The sequence below is a fragment of the Dendrobates tinctorius genome, unplaced genomic scaffold, assembly GCF_039654945.1.
Source record: "Dendrobates tinctorius isolate UK_male_01 unplaced genomic scaffold, ASM3965494v1 ptg000147l, whole genome shotgun sequence".
Lineage (NCBI taxonomy): Eukaryota > Metazoa > Chordata > Amphibia > Anura > Dendrobatidae > Dendrobates > Dendrobates tinctorius.
The window spans coordinates 17,129,790-17,155,299 of NW_027361814.1; the positions used below are offsets into that span (position 1 = coordinate 17,129,790).

At 44.5% G+C, this 25,510-nt stretch overlaps 1 protein-coding gene across 2 annotated transcripts in view; it reads left to right on the forward strand.

The window, feature by feature from the left end:
* Window positions 1-25,510, forward strand: part of LOC141049756 (alpha-2-macroglobulin-like protein 1) — a 163,808-nt gene that overhangs the window by 98,344 nt on the left and 39,954 nt on the right. The window contains exons 18-24 of one of the 2 annotated variants that reach the window (XM_073546484.1): window positions 3,451-3,592; window positions 3,716-3,941; window positions 4,177-4,303; window positions 6,841-6,962; window positions 8,405-8,540; window positions 8,913-9,066; window positions 19,567-20,511. In XM_073546484.1, the coding sequence (XP_073402585.1) occupies window positions 3,451-3,592; window positions 3,716-3,941; window positions 4,177-4,303; window positions 6,841-6,962; window positions 8,405-8,540; window positions 8,913-9,066; window positions 19,567-20,131 (1,472 nt within the window). In that variant the 3' untranslated portion in view covers window positions 20,132-20,511. Of the gene's footprint in view, window positions 1-3,450; window positions 3,593-3,715; window positions 3,942-4,176; window positions 4,304-6,840; window positions 6,963-8,404; window positions 8,541-8,912; window positions 9,067-19,566; window positions 20,512-23,737; window positions 23,790-25,510 lie in introns of those variants that run through there. The other variant, XM_073546483.1, reaches the window with a different exon arrangement.

Consider the following 25,510-nt stretch of genomic DNA (forward strand, 5'->3'; position numbering starts at 1 on the left):
TATTTTCTTGCACAACTGTTTGAGGCAATCACTGCAAGCAAACGATTCCTGTAACTGTAAATGAGACTTCTGCCCCTCTCGACAGGTATTTTGGCTCACTCCTCAAGAGCAAACTACTCCACTTTTCTCTTGTTTGAAGGTTGCTTTTTCCAGACGGCATGTTTCAGCTCTTTCCAAAGATGCTCAATAGGATTTAGGTGAGGGCTCATAGAAGGCCACTTCAGAGTAATCCAATGTTTTCCTGTTAACCATTCCTGGGTGTTTTTATATGTGCATTTGTCATCAGACAGGGTTTTGGGAAGGCCGTATCTTATGGTATGTGTTTTTCAGCATGTAGTTTGGCAAATTCCAGTAAGGCTTTTTTATGATTTTTTTCAACGGTGTCCTCCTTGGTCATCTCCCATGAAGTCCACTTTGGCTCATACAATGACGGATGGTGTGATCTGACACTGATGTTCCTTGAGCTTGAAGTTCAACTTTAATCCATTTAGAAGTTTTTCTGGGCTCTTTTGTTACCATTCATATTATCCGTCTCTTCGATTTGTCATCAGTTTTCCTCCTGCGGCCACGTCCAGGGAGGTTGGCTACAGTCCCATGGAGCTTAAATTTCTGAATAATATGTGAAACTGTAATCACAGGAACATCAAGTTGCTTGGAGATGGTCTTATAACTTTTACCTTTAACATGTTTGTCTATAATTTTCTTTCTAATCTCCTGAGACAACTCTTTCCTTCGCTTCCTCTGGTCCATGTTGAGTGTGATACACACCATGTCACCACACAGCACAGTGAGTATCTGTAGCCTCTATACAGGCCACTCACTGTTTCCAAGATTGTAGACACCTGTGATGCTAATTAGTGGACACACCGTGATGTAACATGTCCCTTTTGTCACATTATTTTCAGGGGTACCATCATTTCTGTCCAGGCCTATTTCATGAGTTTTATAAAAAAAAATTAAAATTCTGTGGAAGCATGGTTGAAAAGCAATGTCTGACTTTCATTTGTTCATTTTCATAGATTTTTCATTTATTATTACTTTTGTCAGATTCAAGTTATTTCTGTGACCATTGTGGGTTTTCTGTCTTTAAACGAGGGGGACCAACAATTCCCTATTTTGCTGCTGTTCCTTAATACATAAAAAATAAACGATTCTACTCACCTTCCCTCCGCTTCCCCACTGTGCCGTGTCCTCTTCTAAAGCTGGCAGTTGACTTTAGCGTGCAAGTTACGGGCAGTGCACAACATCACTGCCATACAAAGCCTGTAACTGGTTTGCTGACGTCAGCTGCCAACCTCTGATTGGCCAGCTGCGTGTATTGCAGCACATGAACCCCCAACCTCTGATTGGCTAGCTGCGTGTATTGCAGCATATGAACCCAGCAGATCTTTGCACCGCAATATATTGTAGCTGTGCGTCCTTGGACATACATCCATCTGAAATAGACACTGTTGTTGATGGGCCCCCCTCCCACATGGGCTAGATTGCAACCACTGCAACCGTGATTGTTATTCCCCTGATGATACAGCAAAATGCAAAAGTTTTTTTCACGAGTCTTTGAGAAATGCTGCTTTAATGGTCAGTCTCTTGCTTTCTGCACAATGGTCCAGCGCTCCTCCCCCTTCAACCTCTCCAGCAACTATTGGTTGCTCAAGTCAGGACCCTCCCAGGAGGAACAAAATCTACTTTACTGTATATTTAGCACAATAATTCAGTTGCTGTATTTAGCACAATAAACAGGACCACTTCAACAAACATAAACTGCTCCAAATGCTCCATCAATCACTGCTCACAATGTATGACTGATTCTGGGGGCTGGTGACCCCCCACCACCCTATCAGCCTCCATCATCCTCCTTTCCTCATCCACCCTCCCTAGCTTTCAAAGTGTTCCAGCTCAGTGAGTTCAGACAATAAGATATATTGCAGAAAAGGCCATCAATCACACAGCCTGGAAAGATGGCTACACGTTTCTGCAATATATTTAACTGTTTCCCTTGAGCTGCAGCCAAAAAGTCACTCATTGGCTGCAGTCGACAGAGTAAGATCCTGATGACATTGTGAAAGCTGGATTATCGATCTGCGGATGCACTGTCCCAGGGAATGACAGCACCGCACCAGCACAGAATGTCGAGCTGGGAACACAAGAGTGACCTGTCAGTCACTGACAACAGGCCGACGGCGGGTGGGGAAATAGGGAGAGAGGTCGGAGCATTAGTTCAGTGCCAAGCCAGCATAAAAACTCTCCAATGGATTGCTCAAAAACGGAGACAAAGATTTCTAAAACAAAGATACGGATTTAATCAACAGTACAGCAACTTTACATAGATGGCATTAGTTTGGGGTGTAAAAAACCTTCTGATAGTGTTAGGCGTCGGATTTCTGCGTTTGCTCTGCAGGAATCCAGACCCTCACATTCTGCAGTCTCCTGCTGTTTATCTACTGCAGAGGAGATTGCCTTGCAGCAAATCTCAACTGAGGCTAAGTCCTTCTGTCCTCCTACTGAGCATGCTCATGGGACGATCTCCCATTGGAGATTGGGAGTCATGTGCTCAGGTCCCGCTCCAGATCTCATTGGTCCATCTCAGAGATCTGGAAGCTTGCGGAAGGTCCCGGCTGCTATAAAAGGCACGCATGGCTGTTCCGCCATGCGCTAGTATAGACTTACTTGCTGCTGTGTGTATGAGGACGGAGGTATGATTCTGGTGAATGACTTATTATAAAACCTCTTCCCGCTGATATTTCGTAAGTGGTTAGGGACTGAGTTTAGAATCAGCGCCAGCGCTCCTCTGCTGCAACATCCACAGCTGCTAGCGTCCGACATTGCACTTGCGTCATAGCTTTGTCGTTTAGCAGCAGTGTCCACGCCGCGCTGCAGTAGCAGCCCTCCTTTGCGTCCGCAGTTGCGACTCTCCGCACACGGTAGGTCTAGACGGACGTAGTGCCGCCGTCTTGGGCTACTCCTGTGACCTGATACCGTGTGTGTATTTATACTGAGTACTGTGACCTCAACAGGCTCAGTCTTTTGTGTTTGTACTTATTTGGCATCTCTGTGACTTAACAGAGATTGCTCTGCGCACATGGGTGAAGTTTAACCCTGTGCGCATTACCGCCATATTGCTCCTGCTACCACTTAGCAGCTTATATCATCTACTGCACGGAGGACCCCGAGCGGCGAACGCACTTTATTATTATTTTTACTTAGTGCGTTCCGCCGTTCCTAACAGATAGGTTCCCAATAATAACCTCATTGATCTCATTCCAAGGCATGTAAGTGCGCGGATTTCTGGGTTCCTACTCCCTACTGAAAAATGTTTTGAAAACTTTGTTTCAATTTTTTCATCATTTTCATATCAGTAACATCTATCTATCAAAATATTTTCAGAATTTTACACCTTGTCCTTCTTGCTGATGCAATTTCAATGTTGAGGAGTGTATTTCTATTTTCTAGATATTGATGTTTCTGAGATCCCAAGCTCGATTGATGAATACGATGACTCCTACCCACGTGTAACTCTCACTATGGCTGAGATCACAAATAAAATTCGGACAATGTTTCCTGAGACCTGGATCTATCAATTGTTGACCACGGGGTAAAACCTTGTTTTTTTAATGTGTATAGCAATTATAGACAGTAAGCATAACTAAAAACAAAGGAAGTGATGGATGCCTACTCACAAATTTTATTTTCTGATTTTTGTGTTGTGCAATTTCAGCTCAACGGGTCTGGAAGAAATATTGATGCAATTACCCGATTCAATTACGGAGTGGAAAACCACCGCATTCTGTATGGGAGACGTAGGACTGGGTATTGCACCAACAGCCTCCATACAGTCCTTCCAGCCCTACTTTATTGATTTCACACATCCATATTCTGTCGTCAAAGGAGAGAAGTTCTCGCTTACTGCTACTGTGTTCAACTATCTGGCCAGCCCAATAATGGTAAGTGCAGAGACTTCTGGTCATGTGTTTTGGACCATTGTGTAAAATAAGATAGCTTGGAAAGAATACTTGATGTCAAGGGATGACGACCATGTAAGCTGGGATACTGTGTCCAGAATATGGGGTGCCAATGCGACTCATGATGATCACAGCTGAGATAGACTAGGGGTAGGCCGGTGACTGTAATATTAGTGATGGATTGTCTGAGATGTTAATCTTCTCTGTCAATGCACAGGTAAAATTCCATATTGAGGAATCTGAAGATCTGCAGATGTATGACTGTCCCAAATGTGGCATCCCTCAGTGTCTACCACCGCAGCAGACTATAGTGTTTGCTTGGGAAGCCAAAGCTCTGCACATTGGTGACTATGTCTCAAACTACACATATGTTTCAGATCAGGCAATGTGGACCTTAGGAAACTACTGCAGATTGGGTAATGTAGACCTTAGGAAACTACCACAGATTGGGAAATGTGGACCTTAGGAAACTACTGCAGATTGGGTAATGTGGACCTTAGGAAACTACTACAGATTAGGCAATGTGGACCTTAGGAAACTACCACAGATTGGGAAATGTGGACCTTAGGAAACTGCTGCAGATTGGGCAATGTGGACCTTAGCAAACTACTACAGATTGGGCAATGTGGACCTTAGGAAACTACTACAGACTGGGCAATGTGGACCTTAGGAAACTACTAGAGAATGGGCAATGTGGACCTTAGGAAACTACTAGAGAATGGGCAATGTGGACCTTAGGAAACTACTACAGAATGGGCAAGGTGGACCTTAGGAAACTACTACAGACTGGGCAATGTGGACCTTAGGAAACTACTGGAGAATGGGCAGTGTGGACCTTAGGAAACTACTAGAGAATGCGTTGCGGGGGTCTGGAATTCTCAGGTGATCGGACCGTACCTGGTGTCGGCTATCCAGGGCCCGGAGACTTACCAGCTGGAGTTACCCACATACTTGCCCATACACCTCTCGTTCCTCAGATCAGTGCTTTGGAGATGGGTGGTGCCTCCGGAAAATACATTGCCAATACCAGCGGTGCTCGTTTGTCATAAACCTGAAGTGCAGGTAGTTGCTGGGGTGAACTCTGGACCTGGGCGTCCCCGCTGTAGGTGGTTCCCTGATGAGGAGCGGTCTTGAGGGTCCAGAGGCCCCTCATTAAGGGAGGGTACTGTCATGATCCATGCTGGATCATGACAGATAAAAGCACTAGTAACCTTTTTTTTTCCTTAAGCTGTGTGCTTAAGGTTACTTTTTGACCCCGGTGGCCGTTAGGGTCATTGCACACTTTAGTTTACTGCACGTGATTATGAAGCAGGTGTGATTGCTGGCTCTTACCTATAAAGGTGTGTCAGGTGGTTGCAATCACTGTTGGTGATATTGCTCATTTCCAACCAAGACTGGTGAAGGAAGGAACTACAGAGAGCAGCTCAGGGGAGCTCTGGTGTAAAGTCTGGTGAAGGAAGGAATTACAGAGAGGTGTTCCTTGCAGCTCTGACAAAGCTTGGAGAAGTAGCAGCTATTCTGGAGGAAAGCTGCATTCTGGTGGTGGACTCTGTTGCTGGGAGCAATAGCAACAGAGCAAAGCTAAGTGGTGTTTCCCTGTTTGTATTTTTCCCTGGTGTGTATTAGTACAGCGGTGGGGCCAGTGCCTGCACCACCCAGCTCCCTAGCAGCTCCTTGCAGCTCTGACAAAGCTTGGAGAAGTAGCAGCTATTCTGGAGGAAAGCTGCATTCTGGTGGTGGACTCTGTTTCTGGGAGCAATAGCAACAGAGCAAAGCTAAGTGGTGTTTCCCTGTTTGTATTTTTCCCTGGTGTGTATTAGTACAGCGGTGGGGCCAGTGCCTGCACCACCCAGCTCCCTAGCAAGGGATAGGTGTAGGGTGTGCTAGGGTGACAGGTTCCGGCTCGGCGACAGGTGAGGAGCCTGTATAGGGAACGTTAGGAGTGTGAGGGACACTGACTCAGGGAAGTGCAGGAGGTCTCCATGTCCCCGTTCCCTATCGCAGGGCCCACCGTTGTAACTGTTTCCCCTTCCCCATGTCTTGTTGTTTTAGTTACCGGCCTGTGGGTCGTGTCATACAGGACAGTTACACGTGCCGTGTCTTGTTGTTTTAGTTTCCGACCTGCGGGTCATGTCACACAGGACGGGTCCACGTGACACAATGTGGACTTTAGGAAACTAGTACAGACTGGGCAATGTGGATCTTTGGAAACTACTAGAGAATGGGCAATGTGGACTTTAGGAAACTACTACAGACTGGGCAATGTGGACCTTAGGAAACTACTAGAGAATGGGCAATGTGGACTTTAGGAAACTAGTACAGACTGGGCAATGTGGACCTTAGGAAACTACTAGAGAATGGGCAATGTGGACTTTAGGAAGCTACTACAGATTGGGCAATGTGGACCTTAGGAAACTACTACATACTGGGGAATGTGGACTTTAGGAACTATTACAATGGTCCCTGATGATCACAAGCAAGAAAAGACAAAAACAGGGGAGTTGATAAGATTAGCATGCTTCTATATATTTGTATTACCTGTTTTCTTGAGTTGTGCTATTTCTCTGTTACTTCTCTGGGAAATGCATGAATAGCATAATAACTGGCTATCACCATGTCCATTGTCAATAGCGTGTGCCCCTACACAGTTTGGCACTATCAGCACTGATTGCATAGTGCCAAAGTGAGTGAAACATTTTCAACGGGAATGCCAATACTCAGATTTCAAGGAAGAATAACAGAGAAGGTACACTGAGTCTTAAAAAAGATGACCCGGACTGTACTGTAATGGGTTATACAAGTACTTGTATTTGCTGAAATGTGCATGTCAGCAGAATGTGTTCCCTTGCAATATACACATACGTAATTTTGCTATCTCAAGGTTTTGCAGAAATCCACTTAAGAACAGAAGCCATTTCTACCCAAGAGTTATGTAACGGGCAGCGACCGATTGTCCCAGACACTGGATCTTCAGATAGCCTCGTGAAGACCGTGCTAGTTAAGGTTTGTGAGTCTGTACATGATGCTACAATGTTCATTAGGTCCCATTCAGTTTCAATGTTTTTTTCCACGCATATGAATAATACAGACCGTATTTCATCAGTGCACCGATTCCACTTCCATCCATTTTTGGCTCATGTCGATTTCTGTTTTTCTTGTACCCAAAAAAATCCAAGTTTATCCTACCCATTAAGGTGCTTTCACATTGTATTGTGTGTCCCTGTCTGGGACGTATGCGCCGATGGGGCCGTATACTGCAATGGTGACGACAGATCGAATGTGCCCTCTGATGTGCAATTTCTTCGGGAGTGTATGCCTACAGGAGGTAGACACTCAGATGCAGTCTACTACGTCTGAATGTCCGCCTCCTGTAGCCGTATACTCCCGAAATAAGTGCTCGAAAGAGCATACATTTGCTCTGCTGTCACCATTGCAGTCTATAGCCCTATCGGCACATACGTCCTGACCCCATTTTGAGGGGGATTTAAGACGAATGCCCCTATGGGGCCACACAACACAATATGAAAGCATCCTTAGGGTATGTGCACACATTGCAGATTTGCTGCCAATCAATTGTGGGGGTGGGGTTATACAGATTATCTGGACTGCTGTGCATGTGAGACCTAGTCCTGTAATGATAATCTCCTGCTGATAAAATACTGATTGTATTGAAACTACACCACACAACCTAGTAAGTGACACATCCCTGTAATGAGACTAATTTGCCTTATATTATACTGCTGCCAAATTAAATTACAAAAACATGCTGCCAGATCCCCTTTAAGTCTACAGGGATCTGTATAAAGCAGATGACTCACAGAAGGCAGACTTTGTACTTCAGCTTTACATCTGCATTTCATCTGTTTTTCACTGATCCATTTAGAGTCAATGGGTACATAAAAGTTCAGTCTATTTCCTTCAATTTTAAGAAATGGAAGTGTAAAACAAAACGTTCAAAACAGATGCCACATTGGGGGAAAAAGTATTTGTAAAAATTCACATGGATATGAGAATGTAGCCTTAGGCCGGGGTCACACTGGCGAGGAATACGGACGAGTGAGAGGCGTTAAAAGCACGCATTACACACGGACCAATGATTCTCTATGGGTTTGCTCCCAACAGCCATATATTTCTCGGCGTATTCTACGGTCCGTTCCAATCGCAGCATGCTGCGATTGTCAGCGTACTACGCCCGTAATACGCCAATGCAAGTCTATGGGTGCGCAAAAAATATGGATTACACACGGACCACACATGTGACTTGCGAGAAATACGCAGGTCTTTTGGCTGGTGACAGGAAATGGCCCAATCCATCATTAGGAAGCCTAGACATGCAAATCACCACAAATAGCGCTCCAGACATCCAGGAAGTCAGCCTCAGGAAGTACAGCAGCGTCATGGCGCCATATTTCCTAAATGTAGAGATGCTCATTGTACTGGTACAGGAGCGGCCAAAACTGTGGGACCAACGGGATGCCAATTATGCAAACCGGGCAAGAAAGGAGGCGTCATGGAGGCAGATATGTCGCCAGATGTTCCATGACTTTGGTGATTGGCCACATGAGGAGCAGCAGAAACTGAGTAAGTACAAGGCCCAAAAATGATTAAAATTACCTCACAACCAAAAATGCATACAGATTCTGCCCCCCTCCCCTTCCTGTGCTTCTACTTTTTTCCTCAGGAGGCGGTTAGATTTTGTTGTGACACATAGTTTCACACTGCCATAATTTTGCCCAGGCCACAAGCTCCTCATCCTCTTAGCCAACCAAGTTATTAAGTGTAGTTACTTGATACATGAATTATTCAGACCCTGTGTATCTGGCCTGGATGGGCCAATTAGATATGTCACCCTGCCTAGAAAGCACACCCCAGAAGGCCACATGCCTAGACTACTGGTAGCAAATGTGACCGATCAAATATGTGAAATTGATAATATTTCCTGTCACATTGCAGTGGAAGATGTTATGAAACGCTGGCGCAACATCCGGGATCAGTACCGACGGGAACGTCAGCAGTGGTCCAGGAGTGGGGATGCGGGCTACGTAAAAAGAAAATACGTATATTATGACTGCCTCTCCTTCCTCGCCCCAATTCTGGATCTGAGACCGTAAGTAGATACCTCACACCACATTGCACCCATACTTTACAGGGCCAAAAATATTGATGTATTTTTGGCTCTGTTCTATTTCATAACAGAACTCAATCCAACCTTACAGATCGAGGAACGGGCTCAGAGACAGAGGCCATAATTGATCCTGTAGGGGATGAGGTGGCTGGCCCATCTTCTCCCCCAACAAGAAGCATGGGTGAAGAGTAGAGTTGAGCGATACCGTCCGATACTTCAAAGTATCGTATCGGATGGTATCGGCCGATCTTTAAAAAAAGTATCGGTATCGCCGATTCCGATACCGGAAGTCCCATTCAAGTCTATGGGACTTCCGGTATCGGAATAAGAAAAACCCTTTCCTGCCCTTGTACAGCCTCTCTGGGGTCTGTACGGGCCTTTCGGGGGGCTGTGCCGGCCTGCCAGGGGGTCTGTGCAGGCTCCGGTGGTCTGTGCCGGCCTGCCGGGGGGCTGTGCCGGCCTGCCGGTGGTCTGTGCAGGCTCCGGTGGTCTGTGCCGGCCTGCCGGGGGGCTGTGCCGGCCTGCCGGTGGTCTGTGCAGGCTCCGGTGGGCTGTGCCGGCCTGCCGGGGGGCTGTGCCGGCCTGCCGGGGGGCTGTGCAGGCTCCGGGGAGCTGTGCCGGCCTGCCGGGGGGCTGTGCAGGCTCCGGGGGGCTGTGCCGGCCTGCCGGGGGGCTGTGCCGGCCTGCCGGTGGTCTGTGCAGGCTCCGGGGGGCTGTGCCGGCCTGCCGGGGGGCTGTGCCGGCCTGCCGGTGGTCTGTGCAGGCTTCGGGGGTCTGTGCAGGCATCGTCCGATGGGACTACAAGTCCCATCGGGCGATGCCTGCTACCATGACAGTGATTGACACATTAGCCAATGATGGGACAGTAATAGTCCTATCATCCGGCTAATGTGTTGAATGTAAAAAAAAAAAAAAAAAAATTACATGCTACATACATACAACATGCATACTACATACATGCTACATTCATACTACATACTACATACATGCTACATACATGCTACATTCATACTACATAAATACTACATGCAACATACATACTACATATATACTACATACATACTACATATATACTACATACATGCTACATACATACTACATGCTACATACATACTACATGCTACATACATACCACATATATACTACATACATACTACATACATACTACATGCATGCTACATGCATGCTACATGCTACATACATAACACATATATACTACATGCATGCTACATACATAGTACATGCTACATGCATGCTACATACATACTACATGCTACATACTACATATATACTACATGCATGCTACATACATACTACATGCTACATACTACATATATACTACACGCATGCTACATACTACATGCTACATACATACTACATATATACTACATGCATGCTACATACTACATGCTACATACATACTACATATATACTACATGCATGCTACATACATACTACATGCTACATACATACTACGTATATACTACATGCATGCTACATACATACTACATGCTACATACATACCACATACATACTACATACATGCTACATGCTACATATATACTACATATATACTACATGCATGCTACATACATACTACATGCTACATACATACTACATATATACTACATACATACTACATGCTACATACATACTACATATATACTACATGCATGCTACATACATACTACATGCTACATACATACCACATACATACTACATACATGCTACATATATACTACATATATACTACATGCATGCTACATACATACTACATATATACTACATACATACTACATACATACTACATGCATGCTACATACATACTACATGCTACATACATACCACATACATACTACATACATACTACATGCTACATACATTCATACATATATACTACATGCATGCTACATACATACTACATATATACTACATGCATGCTACATACATACTGCATGCTACATGCATGCTACATACATACTACATACATACTACATGCTACATACATACCACATATATACTACATACATACAATACATTCATACAATACATACATAGACATACAGTACATATAACATAGAGTAACATACTTACCAATACTTGTCACATTGTTCCCCGAAGCCATTGTCTTTTCCGGAATAAATATTAACATAACAAACCACAAAAATACTCACCCACGATCCGAAGCAGTCCACGAGTGTGTCCCACGACGATCTTGGGTAGAGAACTGCAGCATCAGCTGATGCTGCCGTTCTCTACGGGCTGCAGGAATCCAATGACGGAAGGTAGGTATCCTTCCGCACTGTATTCCTCCGCCACTTAAAAAAAAAAAAAGTCCCTAGTCTCACTTTATGCCATTGCTGTGTGGGAAATTCCCACACAGCAATGGCATAAAGTGAGACTAGGGACTTTTTTTTTTTAAGTGGCGGAGGAATACAGTGCGGAAGGATACCTACCTTCCGTCATTGGATTCCTGCAGCCCGTAGAGAACGGCAGCATCATCTGATGCTGCAGTTCTCTACCCAAGATCGTCGTGGGACACACTCGTGGACTGCTTCGGATCGTGGGTGAGTATTTTTGTGGTTTGTTATGTTAATATTTATTCCGGAAATGACAATGGCTTCGGGGAACAATGTGACAAGTATTGGTAAGTATGTTACTCTATGTTATATGTACTGTATGTCTATGTATGTATTGTATGAATGTATTGTATGTATGTAGTATATATGTGGTATGTATGTAGCATGTAGTATGTATGTAGCATGCATGTAGCATGCAGTATGTATGTAGCATGCATGTAGTATATATGTAGTATGTATGTAGCATGCATGTAGTATATATGTAGTATGTATGTAGCATGTATGTAGTATGTATGTGGTATGTATGTAGCATGTAGTATGTATGTAGCATGCATGTAGTATATATGTAGTATGTATGTAGCATGTAGTATGTATGTAGTATGTATGTAGTATGTATGTGGTATGTATGTAGCATGTAGTATGTATGTAGCATGCATGTAGTATGTATGTAGTATGCATGTAGTATGCATGTAGTATGTATGTAGCATGTATGTGGTATGTATGTGGTATGTATGTAGCATGTAGTATGTATGTAGCATGCATGTAGTATATATGTAGTATGTATGTAGTATGTAGTATGTATGTGGTATGTATGTAGCATGTAGTATGTATGTAGCATGCATGTAGTATGTATGTAGTATATATGTAGTATGTATGTAGCATGTATGTGGTATGTATGTAGCATGTAGTATGTATGTAGCATGTAGTATGTATGTAGCATGCATGTAGTATATATGTAGTATGTAGTATGTATGTAGTATGTATGTGGTATGTATGTAGCATGTAGTATGTATGTAGCATGCATGTAGTATGTATGTAGCATGCATGTAGTATGCATGTAGTATGTATGTAGTATGTATGTAGTATGTATGTAGTATATATGTAGTATGTATGTAGCATGTATGTGGTATGTATGTAGCATGTAGTATGTATGTAGCATGCATGTAGTATATATGTAGTATGTAGTATGTATGTAGTATGTATGTGGTATGTATGTAGCATGTAGTATGTATGTAGCATGCATGTAGTATGTATGTAGCATGCATGTAGTATGTATGTAGCATGCATGTATGTAGCATGCATGTAGCATGCATGTAGCATGCATGTAGTATGTATGTAGTATGTATGTAGTATGTATGTAGCATGCAGCATGTATGTAGCATGTATGTAGCATGTATGTAGTATGTATGTAGTATATATGTAGTATGTATGTAGCATGTAGTATGTATGTAGCATGTAGTATGTATGTAGTATTTTTTTTTTTTAACATTTAACACATTAGCCGGATGATGGGACTACTACTGTCCCATCATTGGCTAATGTGTCAATCACTGTCATGGTAGCAGGCATCGCCAGATGGGACTTGTAGTCCCATCGGACGATGCTTGCACAGACCCCCGGACATCAGCACAGCCCCCCGGCAGGCCGGCACAGCCCCCCGGCAGGCCGGTACAGACCCCCACAGGGTGCACAGACCACCGGCAGGCCGGCACAGCCCCCCGGCAGGCCGGTACAGACCCCCACAGGGTGCACAGACCACCGGCAGGCCGGCACAGCCCCCCGGCAGGCCGGTACAGACCCCCACAGGGTGCACAGACCACCGGCAGGCCGGCACAGCCCCCCGGCAGGCCGGTACAGACCCCGGGCAGTCCACACAGCCCCCCGGCAGGCCGGCACAGCCCCCCGGCAGGCCGGCAAAGACCCCCGGAAGGCCCGAAATGACGGCGCATCATGATGCGCACACACCGCGCATCATGATGACGTCAGGCTGTCAATCAACTGAACTTCCGATTCCGATGCCGAATTCCGATATTGAAAAAATATCGGAAGTCGGTATCGGAATTCCGATACAGCAGGTATCGGCCGATACCCGATACTTGCGGTATCGGAATGCTCAAGACTAGTGAAGAGTCATCACAAGAGAACCCATTGCCTGCCCAACAAACACCACCACCAGGACCGTCTGCTGCTGGGCCATCACCCATACTGGAGGAGCAGGGCAACATGAGCAGCAGCCCAACTGCCCAGATCCGGGGCTCCCCACAGGCTGCTGTAACATCCCGGCGAGGACGAAGAAGGCGGCAGATGGCTGTTCAAGATACCAGAACCAATGTAGACACTGGGGTCTTAAATTACCTATCTAGAGTCAATGCAGATGATGGGGAGGAGGCCTACTCACGTAGCCTTGCCCTTTATCTCCGTGCCCTTTCCCGTGAGGTGAGGCTCCGTATTCGAGGATGTTTTCAGATCCTGCTTGATGCAAACACACCCCCCAATACCCCATATGAGCTTTTTGAATATCTGGAGAGGTGGCAGCTTTCCCCCAGAAATCTTATGCGCATGAGACCACCCACACAGATGCTTGCTCAAGCAGGGTCTGAACATCCTCAAATATGTGGCCCTATACCTCACCCCCTTCCTCCCCATACCCAACCTTCCCTACAGCAGCAACATATGTCTGCCTCTAGCCAACCCCACCAATATGGCCACTTTTTCCCACCCAGTGTTGGAGGCTGGTCCCAACCTGGTTGGGGACGACATAGCTATATTGGTGGGTATGAGACACGGGCCTACCCGCCCCAACAAGAAGCCCCTCAGCAGTATTACTCTGGCCACTACCCCCAACAATCACAGGAGGAAGGTCAGTACCAACATCATGGGCAACAGTATGCCCCACACAGGGCGATGATGCTCAAAATAGTCAGCAGCAACCACAGGCTGCTCTTTCACCTTCTCCGTCCCCAATATTCCACAATTTATAAGTGGCTACAAACATGCAAATTGTTGATGCATACTGTACATCAGTGTCCATAAGCGGACTGATGGCAGGAGATGTCCAGTGTGTTACAACTGGTGCTAAAAATCACAATCCTAAGTAAAAAAGAGGTGGTCTCCATCATCAAAATGATGTAAAAAATATAAAACCAACATTTATTATGTAGGTTTTGAAAGCATATTAATAAACCACCATGACAGGCAAGGCTACCTTACGCGTTTCTGAGACATATTACATGTCTGTAAGAAATACAATATTTCACCGCGCTATACTGGTAAAGTCAAAGGATCAAAATAGAGTACTCACTTGATAATACATAGAAAAGCCATGCTGTCCATATAAAATTTGTAAATTTGTGGGCAGCTAACTTTCTTTCCAAATCAAGGCAAACAGCCTCAAGAACATCACGCTCTCTATGTATTATCAAGTGAGTATTGTAATGTGATCCTTTGAGTTTCCCTGTATAGTGCGCTGAAATATTGTCTTTTTTGCAGACATGTAATATGTCTCAGAAACGCGTAAGGTAGCCTTGCCTGTCATGGTGGCTTATTAATATGATTTGAAAACATTCATAATAAATGTTTGTATTATGTTTTTTATATCAATTTGATGATGGAGATCTCCTCTTTTTGACTTTGGAATACAATTGTCTAATGTTGCAATGATGTAATACCATTATATCTTTTGTTGGATATGTTTGTAAAGTTTATTTTGCAACAATGTTCAAATCTGAAAAATGGCCAATTTGGACCATTGCCCAAGTTTTACATAGGGCAAGAATATGTTTGCCTTTAAGAATAAAAAACCCTAAAAAAAGGCAAAAGTAAAACTTTGTCTACTACACTTTATGTCTCTGTCTCAATTCTCAAAAACCGTATCAACATACTCTTACCAATGCAATTAAACAGTCATAGATTCAGAAGGGGTAGCAATATATATTTTTGGACACACATCAAACAAAAATTTACAACATAGAGACAGCATGCTCTTGCCAAGAAGTTTCCCCCTCAGGTGCCAGAAAGTAATTAGTGAAAATATCACGCACTTTGAGGCCAGAGAGCGGTCTACGTTGAGGGTTGATAGGTGGTCTCACCCTACGCACATTGTCCGGCCTACGCACAACACCATCAGAGGAGGAGCAATCATGTATCCTGGTGAAGTTATGCAGAACAACACAGGCTTTCAATACTTCATTAACATTTTGTTCACTCAGCTGAATGGCAGACTGAAGTACACGCCATTTGGCACAAAGAATGCCAAAGGAACACTCCACCAGTCGCCTAGCACGTGATAGGCGCAAGTTAAAAATTCTGCGCCTGTGGTCAAGGTTGCGCAGGGGATATGGCCTCATGACATTGCGTGTTAACTGAAACGCCTCATCTGCCACAAGGACATAAGGGACTGATTCTTGAGTGGAGCCTGGTAGCTGGCGTGGTGGTGGTAGATTCAACTGGTTGGTGCGTAGCCGCCGAGCCATAATGGAAGTATTGAAGACTCTAGAGTCTCCCGTCCTTCCATAGGCCCCAATGTCAACAATTATAAACTTGTATTGAGGGTCGGCCAGAGCCAACAATACAACAGAAAAGTATTGTTTATAATTGAAGAATTGGGAGCCAGAGTTCGGCGGCTTACGCACCCTGATATGTTTGCCATCAAGGGCCCCAATACAGTTTGGAAACTGGCATTCCTCCTCAAAGTCCCTTCATATCCTCAACCAGTCTTCCATCCTGGGCTCGGGCATGACGACTTGATGTAGTCTTGTCCAGATTTCACTACATGTTGACCTGACTATGCCAGAAATGGTGGATCTTCCAATCAGAAACTCATGGTGGAGGGCGGCATAAGACAGGCCAGTGGACAGGAAGCTGAAGAACAACAGAAAAGGAATATTTTAGAATGCACACATTTACAAAACAAACAGGTCCAAACATAACAAACTTGGTAGGATTTCAGAGCAAATAACACACACATCTTTGTTTGCACAATGAGTTAGTGATATTCAATGCATATTACACATAACATTCTGGTCTGTAAGTTGACACATATGTGGACTAAGATGAGGGCATAAAAGTTACTCCAAGAAGCAAAAAATACATACTTTGGCCAACACATCATGAACATAGAGAATGTGGTTGTGTAGAACATACCGTAATGTGAGTAGAAGTCGCTCCTCTGCAGATATCGCTTTGTGCATCCTTGTGTCCTGAAAGGTTATCCCAGGGCGCACTGTCTCCAAGACTCTATCAAATGTTGCAAGGCTGATGCGACAGTATTGAATAGAATTTTTCAGGATGCTCCCGCAGAGAAGAATAGAGGCGGTGAAAATGACCTCTTGTGAGTCGTTGCCTCAAAAGTGGATGTACCCACATGCATCTCCTCCTCCTCGGATCCACTATCTGTGGGTATGGTTGACTAAAGCGGCGTGACAAAAGCCAGTTGAAGAGAACCTGCTCAGTTGTGTTGAAAGTCAGACTGTCTGCCATGTTGCACATACAACAGCAACACACCTAGTGAAAGCAAGATCACAAATGGACAGAATGGAGGCAGCCACCTGTTCCTGAGCCAATAAATAGGGTGCAGGCTAATTATTTAAATAGTTAGCAGGCCTCAAAACCGTTAAATGTCCATTTTGCAACGCTGCGAGAAAATCTCGCCATACGGATGCCATACGGATGCCATACGGATGCTGACATGCGCAAAATACGCAACCACACCTTGCTTATGGATGACATACGGAGCACTATTTAGGGGTCATTCATCCGTATTAAGCATTTAAACTACGGACCGTATTTTGCGTCGGTTAGTGTGACCCCGGCCTTAGGCTGCATTTGAATTTTGTGTCCTAAAGAAGACATCCACAGAGAGGAATTGAGGACCACACCCACTTGGCTAAAAAGACTAAATTTACAAACGGAAAAGAGGGGGGCCATATCTTGGTAAAGGAGAGATGTGGGAACAAAAGAAAAACAACACCAGATTCAGGAGAAGAGCGGTATTTAAACTTGATATATAATGGATATATTTAAGTGTCTTAACAGGTTAAGATCCCATTACCAAGAACATTGGAAGACCGAAAAGAGTCTAAAAGTATAAAAGACGCACTATGGTTTTTCAAATCCTTTAGAATGGAAATCTGGCCCAGGGCAACACAATTTGCATCTGCCCCTGATTTACTCCTGTGAATGAGATTATGACTGTGTCCTAGTTGTTAGAAGATTATTGCTTAATTCAGGCTTGCAGCGTCCCTGTTACACTCTGTGTCAGCAACTCTCATAGGAGGGCACCAAAATGTGCAGAAAGATGTGTGTACGCTGACAGTTTAGCACTTAAATCTACAAACCATCTGCTTGGCTGGATGCAAAACGGTGCGCTGAACATCCATAGCAAAAAGACACATTGTGAAATGTTTTCAACACAAAATAAGCATAAAACCCAAAATATACAACAAAACCATGAAAACAAAATGTGCTGCAGACTTGTAAGGCTATGTGCACACGCAGATTTTGGTCCTGTGGATTTTTCCGTGCGGATTTGAAAAAATCCGCAGGTAAATTCTCAGGTCAAAAGACCTGTGGTTTACCTGCAGATTAGCCTGCGGTTTCACATCTCTACAATGGAGAAGGTGTGAAACCGCAGCGGAATCCGCATAAAGAATTGACATGCTGCGGATTTGAACCTGCAGCAAATCCGCACGGAAAAATCCGCAGCGTATGCACAGCGTTTTTCAGTTTACCATTGAAAACAATGGTACTGTACAACGTAGCTAAATCTGCTGCGGACCCGCAGAGCCGGAAACGCTGCGGATACGCAGCAGAATCCGCAACGTGTGCACATAGCCTAAGATCAAGGCTTCAATCAGACGTGACAGATTTGTTGTAGATCTTTTCGCAAATTGTCAGATTTGCAGCAAAATCCAACGTAAATTTTCCTGCAATGTACGAGGTCAACCTAAAAGCAGTGAAATAAACCAGTAAAATTTCCATAAGGCCTCTTTCACACATCAGTATTTTTGATCAGTATTTCATCAGTATTTGTATGCCAAAACCAGGAGTGTCTCCAAAACAAAGAACAGACATCAGTATTTTTTTCTTGGTAAGTTCCATTCCTGGCTTTGGCATACAAACACTGATGCAAAATGCTGACCAAATACTGACCTGTGAATGAGCCTTAGGCCGGAGTCACACTAACCTGCGCAAAATATGCTCCGTAGTTTACATGCGTAATACGGCTGAATGACCCCTAAACAGTGCTCCGTAGGTCATCCGTAAGCAAGGTGAGGTCGCGTATTTTGCGCATGTCAGCATCCGTATGTAATCCGTGTGGCATCCGTATGCAATCCGTATGGCGAGATTTTCTCGCAGCCTTGCAAAATGGACATTTAACGGTTTTGAGGCCTGCAAACAATTTAAATAATTAGCCTGCACCCTATTTAGACACTCAGAAACAGGTAGCTGCCTCCATTCTGTACATTTGTCACCTTGCTTTCACGAGGTGTGTTGGTGTTCTTTGTGCAGCATGGCAGAGGGTCTGACATTCAATACAACCGAGCAGGTTCTCTTTACCTGGCTTTTGTCACAGCGCTTTGGGCAACCATATCCTGGTGGATCCGCGGAGGAGGAGACGCATGTGGGTACATCCACTTTTGAGGCAACGACTCACAAGAGGTCATTTTCACCGCCTCTATTCTTCTCTGCGGGAGCATCTGGAGAAATTTTACCAGTACTGTCGTATGAGCATTTCCACATTTGATCGACTCTTGGAGACAGTGCGCCCTGGGATCACCTTTCAGGACACAAGAATGCGCAAAGCCATATCTGCAGAGGAGCGACTTCTACTCACAATACGGTATGTACTACACAACCACATTCTCTATGTTCATAATGTGTGTGTTAAATTATGTTTTTTGGCCTTCTTGGACAAAGTTTAATGCCCTCATCTTACTCAAAATATGCTTCACCTGACACAGCAGAATGTTACATCTAATATGTCCTGCATATTACTTAGTCATTGTGCCACCAAATATGTGTGTGTTGTTCTCTCTCATTTCCTACCAAGTTTGGTCGGCATGTAACTGATTGTTTTTTTACTTTAGCCATTCTAAACTGTACTATTTCTGTTGTTCTACAGCTTCCTGTCCACTGGCCCGTCTTATGCCGCCCTCCACTATGAGTTTCTCATTGGAAAGTCAACCATTTCAGGCATAGTGAGGTCTACATGTGCACAAATCTGGACAAGACTCCATCAAGTGGTCATGCCCGAGCCCAGGATGGAAGACTGGTTAAGGATATCAAGGGACTTTGAGGAGGACTGCCAGTTTCCAAATTGTATTGGGGCCCTGGATGGCAAACATATCAGGGTGCGTAAGCCGCCGAACTCAGGCTCCCAATTCTTCAATTATAAACAATACTTTTCTGTTGTATTGTTGGCTCTGGTAGACCCTCAATACAAGTTTTTAATTGTTGACATTGGGGCCTATGGAAGGACGGGAGACTCTAGAGTCTTCAATACTTCCATAATGGCTCGGCGGCTACGCACCAACCAGTTGGATCTACCACCACCACGCCAGCTACCAGGCTCCCCCGAACAATCAGTCCCTTATGTCCTTGTGGCAGATGAGGCCTTTCAGTTATCACGCAATGTCATGAGGCCATATCCCCGGTGCAACCTTGACCACAGGCGCAAGAATTTTTAACATGCGCCTATCACGTGCTAGGCGACTGGTGGAGTGTTCCTTTGGGATTCTTTGTGCCAAATGGTGGGTACTCCAGTCTGCCATTCAGTTGAGTGAGCAAAATGTGAATGAAGTTGTGAAAGCCTGTGCTGTTCTGCATAACTTCACCAGGATACATGATTGTTCCTCCTCTGATGGTGTTGTGCATAGGCCGGACAATGTGCGCAGGGTGAGACCACCTATCAACCCTCAACGTAGACCGCTCTCTGGCCTCAAAGTGCGTGATATTTCCACAAATTACTTTATCTCACCTGAGGGGGCAACTTCTTGGCAAGAGCATGCTGTGTCTATGTTATAATTTGTTTCTTTAATTGTGTCTAAATATATATTACTCAAGCCTTTATGATTCTATGAGTGTTTCATTGCATTGGTTGGTGTCTGTTAGTATGTTGTGAGGGATAGTGAGAAATCACACAGAGACGTTAACTAGTGTAGACAAATTTTTAGTTTTGCCTTTTTTTTTTTGGTTTGCTTAAAGGCAAACATAATATTGCCATAACACAAATTTGGCAATGGCCAAAATGACCCTTTGTGCCTTCGTTAACTTGGTGTAAAATTAACATTACATAACAAAACAGCAACAAACATTGAGCACTAACAACATTGCTGCATGCCTACATTAACCTAGATTTGGCCACAAAAGGTGAGCTCCATCACCAAAATAAAGGCAACAAGATAACACTCACATTTCCTCATAATGTTATCCAATCATAGAAAGATTCCACCATGACAGGCAAGGCTACCTCACATCTTTCACACAGATATTACCTGTCTGTAGAACAGACAATATTTAACCATGCTATACTGGAAAGGATGAAAATACAAAACTCACTTGTTAAGACATAGAGAGAGCGTGATATTCTGAATGCTGGTCGCCTAGAATTTTTTTACTAGAAATTGCTAACAAAAAAGGTGAATACTTAACTAAGGCGAGCACGCCTTTCCTAGGCGTTAGCAAGTGAGTAGTGTATTTTCATCCTTTCATTTTACAGTATAGCGCATTTAAATATTCTCTTTTCTACACACATGTAATATCTGTCTGAAAGGCGTGAGGTAGCGTTGCCTGTCATGATGGATTGTTTCATATGTTTGGAAAACATTGTTTAAAAATGTGAGTGTTAAATTATGTTCTAAATGTTGGTGAAGGAGAACACCTGTTTTTTGTTTTAGATTAGGAGCACCAGTTACATCTCACTGGACATCTCCAACCATCAGAATCATAAATCCTCATATGTTGGGGAAGGGGAACGTGGATGAACAGCCTGTGAGTGCTGCTGGACATTGTGGCCAACATCGCCCTGTGTGGGGCCATACTGTTGCCCATGATGCTGTAATTGTCCAGCCTCCTGGGTCTGTTGGGGATACTGGCCAGAGTAATGATGATGGTGAGGGGCTTCTTGTTGGCTCTGGTAGGCCCGTGGCTCATACCCAAGATAGCCAGATCGTCCCCAACCAGGTTGGGACCAGCCTCCAACACTGGGTGGGTACAAGTGGCCATATTGGTGGGGTTGGCTTGAGGAAGACATTTGGGGCTGCGGAATAGAAGGATGGGTAGGGGGAGGAAGGGCTTGAGGTGTTGGCCCACGTATTAGGGGCTGTTCAGACCAAGCATCTGTGTGGATGGTCTCATGCGCATTAAATTTCGTGGTGAGAGTTGCCACCTCTCCAGAAATTCAAAAACCTCATATGGGGTATTGGGGGGGTGCTTGCATCAAGCAGGATCTGAATACATCCCCTAATACGGAGCCTGACCTCACGGGTAAGGGCACGGAGATAAAGGGTGAGGCTACGTGCATAGGCCTCCTCACCATCATCTGTAGTTACTCTGGACAAATAATTCAGCACCCCTGTGTCCACATTGGTCCTGCACTCTTGAATAGTGACCTGGCGCCTTCTTCTTGTTCGCCGTGATGCTAGAGCAGCGTGTGGGGAGGACCTGATCTGGGCAGTTGGGCTGCTGCTCAAGTTGCCCGGCTCTTCCAGGATGGGTGAGGTGGCAGCAGCAGACCATCCTGGTGGTGTGGTGTGTAGGCCAGCCATTGTGTGGTCTTGTGATGCCTCATCTTCAGCCATCCTTCTTGTAGGGGGAGAAGATGGGCCAGCCACCTCATCCCCTACAGGATCTATAATGGGCTCTGCCTCTGAGGCCGTTCCTCGATCCGTAAGGTTGGATTGAGTTCTGTTATGAAATAGAACAGAGGCAAAAATACATCAATATTTTTGTCCCTGTAAAGTATTTGTGTAATGTATTTGTGTAATGTGGTGTGAGGTATGTACTTACGGTCTCAGATCCAGAATTGGGGCGAGGAAGTTCAGCCGGTCATAGTAGATATATTTTCTTTTCACATGTCCAGCATCCCCACTCCTGGACCGCTGCTGGCGTTCCCGGCGGAACTGGTCCCGGATGCTTCTCCACCGTTTGATCACATCTTCCACTGCAATGTGACAGGAAAGATTGTCAAAATCACATATTTGAGAGGTCACATTTTCGAACAGTAGTCTAGGCATGGGGCCTTCTGGGGTGTGCGTTCTACCCATGGTGGCATATGTAATTGGGCCGATACACAGGGTCTCATTAGCTCCACTGAAACTAATTTTATTGGCTAGGAGGATGAAGAGTTTGTGGCCTAACCCCTAATTATGGCTGTGTGAAGCCACGTGTCACATCCTAATGTAACGGCCTCATGAGGCTAATAAAAGTACATGCACAGGAAGGGGGGGTGCTGATTCTAGATTCATTTTATAGCGCGCGCTAAGGTTAATGATGTTTTTATGGTTGCACTTACGAATTTTATGCTGCTCATCACGTGGTCTGTCACCAAAGTCATGGTACATCTGGCGACAGATGCGCCTCCATGACGCCTCCTTTCTTGTGCGGTTAGCATAGTTTGCATCGCGTGGGTCCCATATTTCGGGACGCTCCTGCACCAGCACAATGAGCATCTCAACATTAATATATGTGGACGCCATGCTGCTGCTGTACTCCGTGGAGGCGTACTTCCTGGATGTCTGGAGCGGGTTTTTAGCTCATTTGCATGTCTAGGCTTCCTGATGATGGATTGGCCCATTTCCTGTCACCAGCCAAAAGACCTGCGTATTGCTCGCAGGTCACACGTGTGTTCCGTGTGTAATCCGTATTTTTTGCGCACCCATAGACTTGCATTGGCGTACTATGGGCGTAGTACACTGACAATCGCAGCATGCTGCAATTGGCCGGAGCGTAGGATACGGGGCTTTAAGGTGACTGCCTGTCGATTTCCCCCATGGAAAAAGTGGGAGAAGGGCTACGCTTTTCCCCTCTTGGTGGCTCATAATTATTAGTCCGCTTTATTATGATATTACTCGTATTAGTCAATGGGCACATTACTTTGGCTAATACAAACACCTGATTCATTGAGGTCATAACATAGCAGATTCAGCTGACAAGTCCACGTTTGCAGCGGTAGCCTGAATTTTGAGAGACCTGATTTTTTTTTTTTGAAGGCTAAAATGGTTTTCTAATTTAAGGCATGTATTTGCATTTATTTCTTTAATTTCCTAAATCCCATTCATTTTATGTTTGCACAGGCGGAGGGCGTATCGATAGAGATTTCCCATAATTCCATTCTCTGTGCTGGAGGTACAGTTTTTTCTTCTCACTAATAACCTGCACTTGTATTGTAACTGAGCGTGGCACAATGAAACTAAAGCTAGGTTCATATTGCGTTATGGCAGTCCGTTTAACGGATGCGTTAAACGGACTGCGCTAACGCTAGTCTTCTTTTGATCGCGTTGGTGCGATCACGTTAGCGCAGCTGCTCCTTCTGCGCTGGCCGTGACGGACCCTCGAACGCGGTAGACCGCGTCCGAGGGTCCGTCACAGCATAACGGCACTTCGCTAGTGCATGTCGATTTTGACATGCGTTAGCGATGCGCTAGGTTATGGCAGTCTATGGGTGCGTTAACGGATGCGTTACATCGCGTTAATGCCTCTTTGTAACGCATCCATTAAACAGACTGCCATAATGCAATAGGAACCTGCCCTAACAGAAGTGAATCCATTGCAATATGTATTACGTGCAGATTTGGCATGCAGATCCACTGAGGATTGTCACGCTATGAATTGCAAAGTATGAAATCCGAGGTGGAAATCCAAGAGTTTTTAACGCAAAAACTAGAATGCTGCAGATTTGAAAATCCCTGTTTTTTTTTTTCACGTTGTGTAGATCGGGATTCAAAAATTCCTTCCACTTGGATTATACTGTGCATTATCCCAGATTTGTGGGGTTCGGAATCCACGCATCCATTATTTGTTTCTTATGTGCACTAGAGAGTCTAAACAGTTATTGCATTGCGAAGCCATCTGCAGTGCTAAGATCTCTGGTGTCACACCTGCACACATAGCACACTAGTGGTATTTAAAGGGTAATTACTTGAATAGCATTTATTCTACCTTTAGAATACACTCTATTCTTTTACACACTGTATGCTCCTTTACACAACTCTGCATGCATGTAAAAAAAAACAATTGCTCTGTTAGCTGAATTCCAGCACAGCTCAACAGTCCTGCACTTTGCTCTGCTGCAGATGCACCGAAGAGCTGATTCAGGCACGGGTGAGCTGTGTTTGATGCCTGCTACTGACAGATTAAGATGAAACTGTAAATTATACTGTGTTGATGCATTAGGTAGAAGATAACCCCTTGCCTTATGCATCAATAGACATTCACATTTTCACAGCTTTGCTCTGTCAACAGGATGCATCAAACACAGGTCAGTTCAGCCTGTGTCAGCTCTGCTGTGCTTGGTTATTACAAGCTCTGTTGTAGGGACACAGCAGAGCAGAGTGCAGGACTGTTGATCTCTGCAGGAAACAAGGTAACAGAGCAACGATGTAAAAACATAAAGACAGATACATTAATTTGGATGGTAGAATGTAAAATCGGGAAGACAGCCTAGTGTACAGGACCATTCACTGCACAAAAAATAAAGCATATTCTAAACAATGATTAGCTTGTTGAGGTGCCAGATATTGGTGATAGAGGCACAGCAGAGCTGATCCGGATCCGTTTCTTCAGTTCTCCAAAATTTACGCCGGATCCGGTTTTTTAACAAATAGCCGGATCCTGCCTGTCAGAAAAAACCTGATGGATGAAAGTAGCCAAAGATGAGAAAAAGACACAGAAAAAAAAATCTTTATGTTGGGCTTGGCATTGAATATTAATAAGTATGTGTTTACTGTGCGTTGTTAAAAATAATCTGATTCCGGGAATAACCCTTTAATGACTGTATCATTGTACAAGACAATTGGATGGTTCATTAGAGGGGCAATGTGCTTTTTGTGATCTGATCACTTTTCCTT